Here is a 12,873-nt window from a genome sequence, read left to right as displayed (position 1 = left end):
TTTGAGGAGGACCGGATCTATCGTCATTTAGAGCCTGCATTAGCATTCCAGCTGGAGCTCAACCGCATGCGGAATTTTGCTCTCACTGCCATTCCATGTGCCAATCACAAGATGCACCTGTATCTGGGTGCAGCCCGAGTGGAGGTGGGCACAGAAGTTACAGACTACCGTTTCTTTGTCCGTGCCATTATCCGCCACTCTGATCTGGTAACAAAGGTAAGATTACAAGCTGGGTTTTGGATGAGAAACTTTCTATTTTTTGCCTTTAATTTTTAGCCCCCAAATTCTGCCGTGTTCGATGCTGTTGAGATTTATTTTTTCCTCCTCTTTTATTAGGAGGCCTCCTTTGAATACCTTCACAATGAAGCAGAGCGCCTGCTGCTGGAAGCTATGGATGAACTGGAGGTGGCTTTCAACAACACAACTGTGCGAACTGACTGTAACCATATCTTCCTCAACTTTGTCCCTACAGTCATCATGGACCCATCAAAGGTCTGGGAAAATATTACCCACAAATATCTGATTGACAGAGTAAATTACTGCCACTGTGTTTGCTTCCTGCTAATCTTTTCCTGTGAACTTCAGATCGAGGAGTCTGTGCGCTCCATGGTGATGCGTTACGGCAGCCGTCTGTGGAAGCTTCGAGTCCTGCAGGCCGAGTTGAAGATTAACATCCGCTTGACTCCAACGGGGAAGCAAATTCCCATCCGCCTCTTCCTTACAAATGAATCTGGCTACTACCTGGATATCAGCCTCTACAAGGAGGTCACTGATTCCCGAACGGGACAGGTGGGGCCCAAAGACCGACAGGTGGGGCACTCATACATCATCCATCTCATCTCCTTATTGTCCATTCACTGGTAAAGGGCATCAGCTCCTTCCTGGAAACCTCAGCTTGTAGAGTACAATTTACCAGACTCTGTTGTAAATTTCTCAGTTGTATATATATCATAATAGAAACTTCAAGTTTTTATTATTTGGAGTAGAGATCCAGTATGGTGTCTTGCCCATAGCCCATTGGACAATTCTTTTAGCAATATCTTTTTTCTAAACTCAGGTAACTCAGGTAAGATATGCGAGATTCATCAATCCAGCCGTCCATTCATCTTTCAGTGGTCACGGCCATCCATTCAGTAGTAAGGCAGTGCTGAAGAGATGAACGCTACATGAAGCAATGAAGGAAGATTTCTGTCATCTTCAACACATTTCATGTCTTATTTTTGTCTTTTTCTCATGTTTGCTCTGTGGTGGCTTTAATGGTTCCATAATATAAGAGATTCACAGTTTGTTTTTTATGTGAAGACTGTTATATGGTTACCAACAAAAGTGACAGCTCGAAGTGTTTTAGCTGTACTCATTTCATGCATTAAAATGTAATATTGTTGGGAGGATAAATAATGAAGTAATAACACATACTAAAGTTGCAACATAGTGAGAGCGCTACATGAGAGGAATTCTTTTGATGTCCAGTAACTATGAGAAGTGCTTTTAATCATTATCACATTTTTTTTAGTTGTTTTTTTTTTTTCTGTCATGTGTTTTCATCTTGATTTCATCTTAATGCCAAGGTTGTTGAAGAGATCATTGTATCACTAAAGTGACCACTTCTGGCCTTTTTCCAGATTATGTTCCAAGCATATGGAGACAAGCAGGGCCCCTTGCATGGCATGCTCATCAATACACCGTATGTTACCAAAGACCTGTTGCAGTCTAAACGCTTCCAAGCACAATCTCTGGGCACCACCTATGTCTATGACTTTCCAGAAATGTTCAGACAGGTACTGTACAAAAACGTGCCTATTATATTTAGCTTCTGCTTAGATGTACTAAATAATAACATATTAACATGCTGCCTATTTTATCCTATCTTCAGGCTCTGAAAAAGCTGTGGCATTCATGTCAGGCTTATGCCGACTTACCTCAGTGTCCTCTTCCTTCTGAGCTGCTCACCTTCACAGAGCTGGTTCTTGATGCTCAAGGTCAGCTGGTACAGATGAATCGACTGCCAGGGGGCAACGAGGTCCGTGTTTAAGCTTGAAGCATGAAAACAAACCTTGAAAAGCAGGAATTTATGACATTGACATTTTTTGACACACTCGCCTCTTATTTCAGAATGTACACATTTTCTTTTGCTCTGATGCAATAAAGATGGTAGTATAGATAAATAGATGACTGTATATATTATACTTCTATTTATTCCAAGGATGTAAAGCTGCGTTCTGATTCTGTCTTGAATCAACAAATATGGAGGATTTCACACTTTTTATTCCACCATTGAGCGAACATGGTCATGTTCAAAATCAGAAAAACAACTATGCAGCTAATGTGATTTATTTATTTCTAATACTTACAGATATTCTGTATTTATTGGGTTAAAGTTTCCCTATTTGATCTCTCCAGATTGGTATGGTGGCATGGCGGATGACCCTGCGAACCCCAGAGTACCCAGCAGGACGTGAGATCATTGTCATAAGCAATGACATCACACACAAGATAGGCTCCTTTGGGCCCCAGGAGGACATGCTGTTCCTGCGAGCCTCAGAGATGGCTCGGGAAAGTGGCATCCCCCGACTCTATATTGCGGCCAACAGCGGTGCCCGCATCGGTCTGGCAGAGGAAATCAGACATATGTTTCATGTGGCCTGGCAAGATCCAGCTGATCCTTACAAGGTCAGCCAGCAGAGTCTCAGAGACATTAGGCTATACTTAAACTTTAATTTAAATTTGTATAGAATTGATTAGTGAAATCCACTAATCACTATTTGTAGATAATTATTGAGAATATCATAATATTCCTAATACTTATTTTAGTAAGTTTTAGTTATTTAGTTTTCCATCATTCTAAAAGATTTTTTTTGTTTCAGAATTGCTGTCATTATCTCAGTGTATTTGCATTTGAAGGTTTATTATTATGTATTAAGTATTTATTTTTTTACTAAAGGTGTAGTATAGAAATTCTGAGACTAATCTGTTCTCTCAATTATTTATTTATTTGTTTTTTTTCTGTCTTTAAAAAAAAGTTTCCTGACTTTTTGTCTCCTGCATCTTCATTTTTGTCAATTTTTAAGCTGTCGACATTATTTCATTTGCATGTTTTTTTTTTTTTCCTACAGGGTTTCAAGTATCTCTACCTCACACCTCAGGATTACAAGAAGGTTTCAGCTCTAAACTCAGTGCATTGCGAACATGTGGAGGATGAGGGTGAATCGAGGTACTTTTTTTTTTTTTTTTTAAGTATGCATTAATAGTTAATTTTGTATGTGAGGATATAATTTTATAAGCTTGTAATCTTCAAGCTTCAAACACAAGATGTGACAGATGGAGACAAAGGTAAGAGGGGGTCATCGCATCTGGATTTGAGTGAATGTATGTGTTGTCACGCAGGTACAAGATCACTGACATTATAGGTAAAGATGAAGGGCTGGGTGTGGAGAATCTGAGAGGGTCGGGAATGATTGCTGGAGAATCCTCTCTGGCTTACGAGGAGATCATCACGATGAATCTGGTAAGATTCAAGTGCGCACTTGTGTGCAAACACACATTCATATATGTACTCTGCTGCTTTGCCTTGAGTTTGCATGTTCTGTTAAGAAGAAAGACTTGCTGTATGTAAAGACGTGAAAAGCTGGATGGTTGCTTATTGGAAGTCTTGCACTTGTTTTGTCCTCTAGGTCACATGCCGAGCCATAGGTATTGGAGCCTATCTGGTGAGGCTTGGACAGAGGACGATACAAGTGGACAACTCCCACATCATCCTTACTGGAGCTGGAGCCCTCAATAAGGTGAAATGGGTCATTTTTGTGTAATTTAGATACAGTAGAATACAGTGATGGTGCCTTTCTGCTGTTGTAGAAGAAAAACATGATTGTGTTGTACACATCTGCACTCTGCTTCTCCTGTAATGGGGAGTGAACACCAAATGAGCTGTTTCTAAATTCATATAATTAATGCATCTGCGCTTTAATGAGCAAACCAATATATATTCATTAGTTGACTTTTAAAATTTTCAGCTAATATGGGAGGAAGGTCAAATGGGTCTTTTGTGTTTTTCGTCCTTTTTTTTTTTTTTTTTTGAATTATGAAAAAAATGTAACAGAAAACAGTGTGTGCTTTGATGATTTTATTTTTATTTTTCGGTTTATATGGCTTGTTCCCCCCTCCCTGTTTGAGCAATTTTGAAGCTCATTCCCTCGGCCTTGCTGTGTTCTACTGGGATTCCCTTTCCGATCCCAGCCACAGGCCTGGCTGCCACTCAAAGTGGAATAATTGAAAGCGCACCATGAAGTTGTATTTGCATAGAAATAGAGTGACATGCCAGAGGCTGCAGTGCAGGACACCCATATCATTTGTTTTTAATCAGAATGAAAAGTTTTGCTGATGCAGATTGTTTTTTGTTTGTTTGTTTTTCTCGCCTGTATACACTTGATTAGTGTGTGTCTGTGTGCGTGTCTGCATGCATCGCTGCCTCCTTTTGGCTTGCTACCCATTCTCTGTCCTTGTCAGTGCATTAAGATGATTTCATTTCAAATTGGATGACAGTTCACAACATGACAAACTATGCAAATGGCCCAATGATGGTATATCTATTTGCTGGAAGCTCAATTGTTTTTAGATTGTCCCACTGTTTTGCTCCATTTGTAGGAGCAGCATCACAATAATGGTTACTGACAAATGTCCACAATATAGAGGTGATGAATAGCAACACATTTTTTTGTTTTTATTTGGAGAAAATGATTTTAACCAGCAACACTGATTTAAGATTTTTTTTTTTTTTTTTTTTTTTTGGCCTGCTTATTTGTCATGTGACTTCATGGCTATTAACTGAAACTTAATAGAGAGCAGGAGGCTGCCACCCAGAGATCATCATTTCATTAACTGCTGGAAAGAACTCCTATTTTCATGGGGAATGGATAGTAACTACTAGCACAAATACCCCAGCGAGCTGTTGCTACCACTTGGTGCCTCGTTTTCTTCCTTCCAATCATCTCCCTTCGTTCCTCCTCCTTTGTCTCCTCCTCTTCTCTCCGCAGTGGAATCTTAATGAATCTGGCGATGGCCAGAGGCACAGGGGTTTTGTGTATGTCAAGGTGACTGCAATGTTTCTTGGGGCAGCCAGCTTTCCTGACAGCTTTAGGAGAGTGCCCTAGATTTGTAGCCAGATACATAACCATTAATGGTAATAAAAAAAGTAAATGATGGCTGAAAAGGTGAGAGCTGAGGGTAGGGATTGAGCTCCTCTCTGATTTTTATAGAAGCATGTCAGGGCCCTGCCACCTGTTCTGAGATGCTTATGAAAATAGGGTGGGCTGGAAGTGAGATTTTATGGCTTCAGGTTGGCAAAGGAACAACATGAAGATAAAATAAGTTTGGTGGCTCTAAATGTATACAGATACATTGGTTTCTGTTGCACACCAGAAATGGATGTAAGCCAGTATAATGAATTAGGTTTTCTTGTTAAGAAAGGGACGTGTTAATTCAAGCAATGTGTTAGGAAATCGGCTATGAAGAGAAGCAGGCGCTGTCCCCAAAAATGTGACTACTGTGAAAGAGGGGTATCGACAAGGCTGCCGTAACCTGGATACACAAACTAGAAACTTGTTTACAACACTTCCTGTTGTCAGCCAGTGTTGCGCAACAGTATTTTGACTTAGTTTGAGACTAGTTTTTAAAGGGTAAATCCACATTCTGTTCAATTAAGCAGGAAATTAATGCTTCAGGTTTTGAAACATTGCCTTCTTTAGTTGCCTGATCTAAAATAAAATACATTTCCCCAGAAATCCATACATTTGTCCTTTTCCTACATTAGGTGCTGGGCAGAGAAGTGTATACATCCAACAACCAACTCGGTGGAGTTCAGATCATGCACAACAATGGTGTCACTCACTGCACTGTTTGCGATGACTTTGAGGGAGTCTTCACTCTTTTGCAGTGGCTGTCCTACATGCCCAAGGTAACAGCTCGATGTTTAGAACGTATGTAAATATAATAATGTAATGTACAATTTCATTTAATAATGTGATATCATGATCATAATGAGTGATCTTTTCCTCAGTGTAAATCTAGCCCAGTGCCCATCCTCAATGCCAAGGATCCCATAGATCGACCGGTAGAGTTTGTACCTACCAAGGCTCCTTATGACCCTCGCTGGATGTTGGCAGGACGCCCCAGTCAGAGTGAGTGCCTAATGTGGACGTATTTAAATTTGATTATGAAAAAGTTTGGACTAGCAAATCAATTCTCAAGTAATATTTGAAGAGTGTGTATTAAAAAAAATGCAGACCTTCTATTCACTGTAGCTTCTTTGTTACTCTGTATTAAATGCTCAGTTTTATTTACTAGAAATCATCCTATTAATTATTAATGCTATTGATGTTATAATTCTGGACATAGTCAAAAAAGCTGTAGTGATTTGTTTAGCATCTAAGCTCTCAAATATAAGCTTTGACTATAAAAATAATGTATACACTTCACTTTTCCTCTACTGATCATTAATATTGCTTCATCAGCAGTTGTTAAAAAGTCAAGCAACATTTTCTTTCGTGTTATTTAAAGTAAATATAAAGATTTATTATTTCAGCCTGATAGCCTAAGAGTTAAAGGTTGAAATAATTCATTACAAGAGAAAGGCTATTAAGAAACTAAGCAAGAAACAGTGAAGCCTAACACCATGCCGCCAAAGGCCAGATCAGCACCAAAATTGATGCAGTGTGTTTTACACTGCAGGTCAGGACTGAGCAGGTTCCACATCAGTGTAATTACTGCTTGGGATGGCAAAGAGATCGGGGAACCGTGTGGGAAGCCAGTCAACGTCTGGTAGTGATGAGTGGCCAAGCTTAATTGAATGGTAACCTCTTAGGCTGGGCATGTTTCTTGGGGTGTACAGGCAGAAAAAGAGCTGAGCAAGTCTGCTTATACAGTCATCTATCACGGGCGGTGCCAAGATGACAGATCCTGCGAATATACACGCTGAGTCTGCACACAGAAGAAAGCTAGGGATTTTAGAAATATCACGAGAAGAGAGAATGCTTTCTGAAAGTGGATCTGATTGTGTTGCATTTAGACTTTTCATTAATTAACTTCACTTTTTGCCTTTATTTACATGTATTCTGCTCTCTCTCAATGAAGCTCCAAAGGGTTCCTGGCAGCTTGGCTTCTTCGACCATGGCTCTTTCATGGAGATCATGCAGCCGTGGGCTCAGAGTGTAGTAGTAGGCAGAGCCAGGTAAGTCCCAAATAAAACCAGGTTACACGTCACTAAACATTATTGATTTACAAAACAAAACAAAAAAAATTGATTAGCTTTTAAAAATCATATCAAAGTATTTTGTAGATTTTAACAGTGGATGGCCTCTTTACAGACTCGGTGGGATACCGACTGGAGTTGTTGCTGTGGAAACCAGGTCAGTGGAACTGTCGATCCCAGCTGATCCAGCCAATTTAGACTCTGAGGCTAAGGTAAGGGTCACTGAGTGTGTATATATTCAAGAATGAACAGGCACACAACACATTCACAGACACCTTTGTACTGATACCGCTTCTTTCGTTTTTATTTTATATTTAGCTCATCCAACAGGCAGGACAGGTGTGGTTCCCAGATTCTGCTTTCAAAACTGCTCAGGCCATTAAGGACCTAAACCGGGAGGGCTTACCTCTCATTGTGTTTGCCAATTGGAGGGGCTTTTCTGGAGGGATGAAAGGTACTTCTGCCTCAGTCACCAACCAATTAGTGATTGAACCCTATCTTCATCTAATATGGTTTTATCCTCTTTAGATATGTATGACCAAGTGCTGAAATTCGGGGCCTACATTGTGGATGGGCTGAGGGAGTACAAGCAGCCAGTATTGGTTTATATCCCCCCGCAGGCTGAGCTGAGAGGAGGCTCCTGGGTCGTTATAGATCCCACCATCAACCCCCGGCACATGGAGATGTACGCCGACAAGGACAGCCGGTGAGCTTTGGAGAAAAGGAGGCAGAATTTTTTATTTTTTTTTTAATACCTTGTCTTTCCTCACTTAAATCCTTTCTGTTTCCAGAGGTGGTGTGTTGGAGCCTGAAGGGACAGTCGAGATCAAGTTTAGAAGGAAGGATCTGGTCAAGACCATGAGAAGAGTAGATCCAGTCTACATGGGCTTGGCTGAAAAATTGGGTAAGCCCCACACTTGAAATCTGAGTATTCCTCTTTAGGGCTATCTCTCTTCCTCCCCGTTTGGTCTTACCTTCATTTAAGGGAGAAGCAAAAGGTGTGAGCATATATGCTTTCCCCGTCATTCTTGATTTTGTGTCATCTTTTTTGCATTCCCCTGGGAGATGTGTCGGTCACAACCTGCTCAGATTAATCACTAGCTCTACTGTCTCTCCCATGCAGACTATTGATTTTTTTTTCCCCCTTGGACCAATGCTGCAATTGCTTGGAGCTTTCGGCATAGTGATGGTTTACTGTGAGGGTTTTGGGAGCTCATCTGTCTGCTCTGACAGAAGTGAGGGTTTGGGGGCGGTGCTAGAATAAAACACTATTAGCAGAAGTTGATTCCCAACTACATTCTCATAGAGAACCTGTGTTTATGTATATCATACCAAAAGGCAAATACAGGACTATCATGCAATTGCCTGCATAAAAAAATATATAGGCTGATAGTACAGAGGTAAACAGAAAATATAGTTACATTATACGTGCTCAGAAATGTAGATAAGCACATGCACTTTTGATTGCTGATCCCTAAATTCAACTTTTTAGAATAATCCAGTGAAATATGCCTAATATGTTTCATGCTATTACTCTGAAAATTCCAACAGGAACCCCAGAGCTGAGCCCTCCTGATCGCAAAGAGCTGGAAACCAAACTTAAGGAGCGTGAGGAGTTTCTTTTGCCCATCTACCATCAGGTGGCTGTACAGTTTGCGGACCTCCATGACACCCCAGGTCGCATGCAAGAGAAGGGGGTCATCACGGTGAGAGCTAACGCTATCACGTGTGCACATATGAAGGTGTAGTCTGTGAATAACCTGAAAAGCCCATAGGGGAGTATCAGTCTAGCTGCTGCTGCACCTGCCTAGTGAATAATGTTTGGTCTCAACAGGCTGCGAGATTCATCCTTATAATTATCTTCTGATGACCCTGGTCTATCACCTTAGCAACTACAGAGCAGCCTTAGGCAGACCCCATCTCATTCTGTGCCTTCACAGACCCATCTTTCACATACAAATACACACAGATACACACTTTGCTCACATGACCAGAGGGGTGTTTTACAGATGGATGGCAGTCGGGGTGTTTTTTTTTTTTTCTCTTCCCCTCTTTCCTGCCCTACATGCTATATACAGGAGAGGATTATTACCTATTCTAAAGTATACTAGCACGGAAAAGGAGAACAGACATCCTCAGACCATCAGTTCACTGTAATGTGAAGAACAGCATGTGTTATTAACACTCCAATCCGCTTTACAACAATTACATTTTAAATGTGTCGAATTAGATTTTATTTTATTAAGGCTGAATGAAACCTATAAATTCATTGACATTTGTGCCAAAGCAGACAGTTTTTAAGCCAGGTAATACAGTGGTCTACTTAATTAGTGCTACCTGAGTGCCACACCTTTGGCTTCACTTGATACAGAAGGCAATGCTCCACATTAAAATTGGCATTCAGCAGGATTAAAACGTAGCTCTTCATGATACCAGCTCTTTGTAACGCTAGGTGCTTGTCTTTTGCCTCTTCAGGATATCCTAGAATGGCAGACATCCCGTCAGTTCTTCTACTGGCGTCTGCGGCGTCTGCTGCTGGAGGAAACCGTAAAGAGGAAGATCCAGGTGGCCAACAGCGAGCTGACAGATGGGCAGATCCAGGCGATGTTGCGCCGCTGGTTTGTGGAGGCCGAGGGGGCTGTAAAGGTAAAAAGTATTTTGTTGCCGTTTTTAGGTTTTGTTGTAAAATCGTTCAATATGTATTGGCTCTGAGTGAAAAGTATGATAATATGGAAGGATGTGGTGGTTCATAAATTTTAAAGTTTGACTTTAGGGAGCGAGGGGATCGTGTAGAATTCATTCAAAATAAAAACTTTGAATATTTAAAATACTGGTAAATTCTAGTTATTTTCACAGTAGACTGAAACCAGAATTGTGGAATAACAAAATATCTGTCATGTAGTGAACCTTTTCATCATGTCCACACAACCACACAGAATTGTAGACATTTCTGCTTTTCAGTGCCTTTCATGTTAGATTTTTTTTTTTTTTTTTTTTTTTTGTGTAATGTCTCATTGTGTATCACTCTGTGAAAGTCATCATCTTCCCTTCCTTCCTTCTGTGCTTCCTTGCTTCTAAGGCTCAGAGCTCCAGCCGCTGGGGTGACAGGAGTCGGCTCAGTGTTTGAGATCTCTTAAGAAGTGGCCTTCTTGTTAGCTAATACATTACCCTAATCAGGACTGGCTGTCTTAAGCCACAATTAATCACAGCCCTGGCACGTGCAGATAGGAGAGCAACACGCTGTTTCTTAATTAAAAGCAAACAGATTAAAAATGATTAATAAGGGCGTTAAATGTTCTTGTGGACCTCAAGCAGGACTGTTCATAAAAAGGCAAGAGCCCATTAAACCCCCAAATCTTCACTAAGCCCTCCAGCCTGGCTTTGTTTGGGAACAGAAAATGCCAGCACTCATGAATACTAATTTTTCCATCAGGTCCAGTCAGCAAGACATCAGGCCCCCACTTTGTGCCTGTCCATCTTTTTTGTTGTTGTTGATGTTGATATTTATTTGTTGATTCATGATATTTTGCTAATTTTATCTTTTAATATGGTGTGTAACTTTTAATTGCTTTTACTTCCACTTATTGTTGCATCATGAAAAAAGTGGGATTTTCAGGCTTAATATATGCTTAAATGCTGCATACAATGATTCATTTTCTGTCCTTTAACGCTCTCTGTGTTCTGCAGGCCTATCTGTGGGATAACAATGAAGAAGTGGTGGCATGGCTGGAGAGGCAGCTAGCTGAAGAAGAGGGTGCAAGATCAGTCATCGACGAGAACATCAAGTACATCCGCAGAGACCACATCCTCAAGCAGATTCGCAGGTGATCATTCAAAGCTGTGCAACAGCGCAAACTACTGCTGAGTGCTGGAATTAAATAGCTCATTTTCTCCTTTCTTAACCTTCATTCGCCCACCTGACAGGCTCATTTTCTTTTGTTTCCCTCTCTTTTTTTTCTCCCAGCCTTGTTCAAGCCAATCCAGAGGTTGCCATGGATTCTATTGTGCACATGACCCAGCACATCTCACCTACTCAGAGAGCAGAAGTGGTACGTATCCTGTCCACTATGGAGACATCAGCATCCTCCTAGTGGGGGCCTGTCTTTGCCCATGCTTGACTTAAAGCCCAGCTTAGGCCATAGTCAGACCTAAACAGAGCCTGGTTCAACCTGATCTGGAGATTGAGGCTAGAGGAGCCAGCGTGATGACCCCTGGCAGCAGCCACGTTGTTAATGAACCGCTGGCAATGATTCTCAGTAATCATGAGTTGACTGACATCATTTATAACATTTTGTAAATGGCAGTACACATGTGCCAGTGTTTAAGATGAATTCATGTATTTTGTACTGAAGTGCAATTAAAAGAATGACAATATAGAAATATCTAGTGAATTTAATTTAATAATACGTTTGGAGTTTACACAGATGACTCGAGAGGATGTCTATGCTTCCATGATAATCCATGCTTTTCAACTGGAGTGTTCCCAAGTATAAATTAAACACGCTGTTCTTAAAAAGACACCTAGGTTTGTGACATACGCTTGCTAAGATTTGCAAGCGTTTTGATGACCAGCTCAACAGTGGCGACACATTGCTAGAGGAGTTAGAAAGAAAGGGTTTTTTTACACTCCTAAGCATGGAGCACTTAGTTACTGAACAAAGACAGAATTGAACAGGGGAGCTCAGCAGGGAGCAGCAGAAAGGTCCCTTTTAAACCCCAACTATTGCACAGTTACCCTGCAGTGAGCAATGGGCAGCTCGCCTCACAACAAAACCACAGCTGTCCCCTTCACACAGTAAATGCTGCTTTAGAGGCACTTTAGTGCTTACTGTTCCCTTACATTGCAGCCAGAATCAAGCCTGCATTTGAAATGTTGCATCTAGCATACGTGCAAACATAAATGCACAAAGTGAAACAAACAGTAACGCACGGAGAGTTGACGAAAGCTTGAATACGAAATGATAATGGCACTAGACGGAGTTTAAAACGTAAGCTTGCTCAGAAAGATCTTTTTTTTCCTCTTTTTTTGACAGCTGTTGAGTCTTAAGTTAAGCTTGTTCTAAATTTATGTTTTATTTGTTTGAGTTTCAGTTTTTTTTCTAAAGAGGTGTATTTGAATTAACAATCAAATGGCCAAATTTTGTAAAAATGTCTGTGAAATGATAAAAGCTACTGTTCACATATACGTTACATTTTAACTGTAATCAACTGTTGCTGAAGTTTTTATGTCTGGTGTATGAAATGTTGTTTATTTTTACCATTTAAACCAGTCTTCTGAATCACATATTCCACTGTATTTGTGTTATGATAGAAAGACAACCTGTTGTAAGGCACTGAGTACATAATGCTAATAATAACAACAGCTAAAGGGCACTACATTGTTAAATTTAGACTTTTGGATCATTGTGTCATTATAATGCACTGCTGAATACCAATGTTGGCAATGTGAAATGGCTTCATAGTTATTGCTGTGCCTTTTCTGTGTGTGTGTGTTGACACCTGTACTGACAAGCTTCCCAGCTGCTTTCTAAGTAACTGGATGTTTCCTAATTGAAGACGGAAAATAATCTCCACTGATGACGATGTGCTCTAAATGTAACTTCAACTTTAAATAAAGCTTACCCAACTTA

The 12,873-nt window shown here is 40.5% G+C and overlaps 1 protein-coding gene across 8 annotated transcripts in view; it reads left to right on the top strand.

The window, feature by feature from the left end:
• Window positions 1-12,873, top strand: part of acaca (acetyl-CoA carboxylase alpha) — a 33,418-nt gene extending 20,545 nt beyond the window's left edge. For 5 of the 8 annotated variants that reach the window (XM_084941801.1, XM_084941802.1, XM_084941798.1 and 2 more), the window contains 20 exons: window positions 1-216; window positions 337-492; window positions 586-810; window positions 1,623-1,778; window positions 1,874-2,020; window positions 2,401-2,670; window positions 3,114-3,211; window positions 3,385-3,505; window positions 3,672-3,782; window positions 5,807-5,950; window positions 6,053-6,173; window positions 7,126-7,222; window positions 7,359-7,455; window positions 7,562-7,697; window positions 7,772-7,949; window positions 8,035-8,147; window positions 8,795-8,949; window positions 9,719-9,889; window positions 10,931-11,067; window positions 11,208-12,873. In XM_084941801.1, coding sequence (XP_084797927.1) covers window positions 1-216; window positions 337-492; window positions 586-810; window positions 1,623-1,778; window positions 1,874-2,020; window positions 2,401-2,670; window positions 3,114-3,211; window positions 3,385-3,505; window positions 3,672-3,782; window positions 5,807-5,950; window positions 6,053-6,173; window positions 7,126-7,222; window positions 7,359-7,455; window positions 7,562-7,697; window positions 7,772-7,949; window positions 8,035-8,147; window positions 8,795-8,949; window positions 9,719-9,889; window positions 10,931-11,067; window positions 11,208-11,334 — 2,976 coding nt within the window. In that variant the 3' untranslated portion in view covers window positions 11,335-12,873. The remainder of the gene's footprint in view (window positions 217-336; window positions 493-585; window positions 811-1,622; window positions 1,779-1,873; window positions 2,021-2,400; window positions 2,671-3,113; window positions 3,212-3,384; window positions 3,506-3,671; window positions 3,783-5,806; window positions 5,951-6,052; window positions 6,174-7,125; window positions 7,223-7,358; window positions 7,456-7,561; window positions 7,698-7,771; window positions 7,950-8,034; window positions 8,148-8,794; window positions 8,950-9,718; window positions 9,890-10,930; window positions 11,068-11,207) is intronic. The other 3 variants (XM_084941800.1, XM_084941799.1, XM_084941796.1) reach the window with 1 other exon arrangement.

The sequence above is a fragment of the Perissodus microlepis genome, chromosome 10 (genome assembly GCF_051167445.1).
Source record: "Perissodus microlepis isolate ML-2025 ecotype Zambia chromosome 10, ASM5116744v1, whole genome shotgun sequence".
In the NCBI taxonomy this organism is placed as follows: Eukaryota; Metazoa; Chordata; class Actinopteri; order Cichliformes; family Cichlidae; genus Perissodus; species Perissodus microlepis.
Note: the sequence above shows the minus strand (reverse complement) of the source record. Positions and strands in the feature narration are given on the sequence as shown.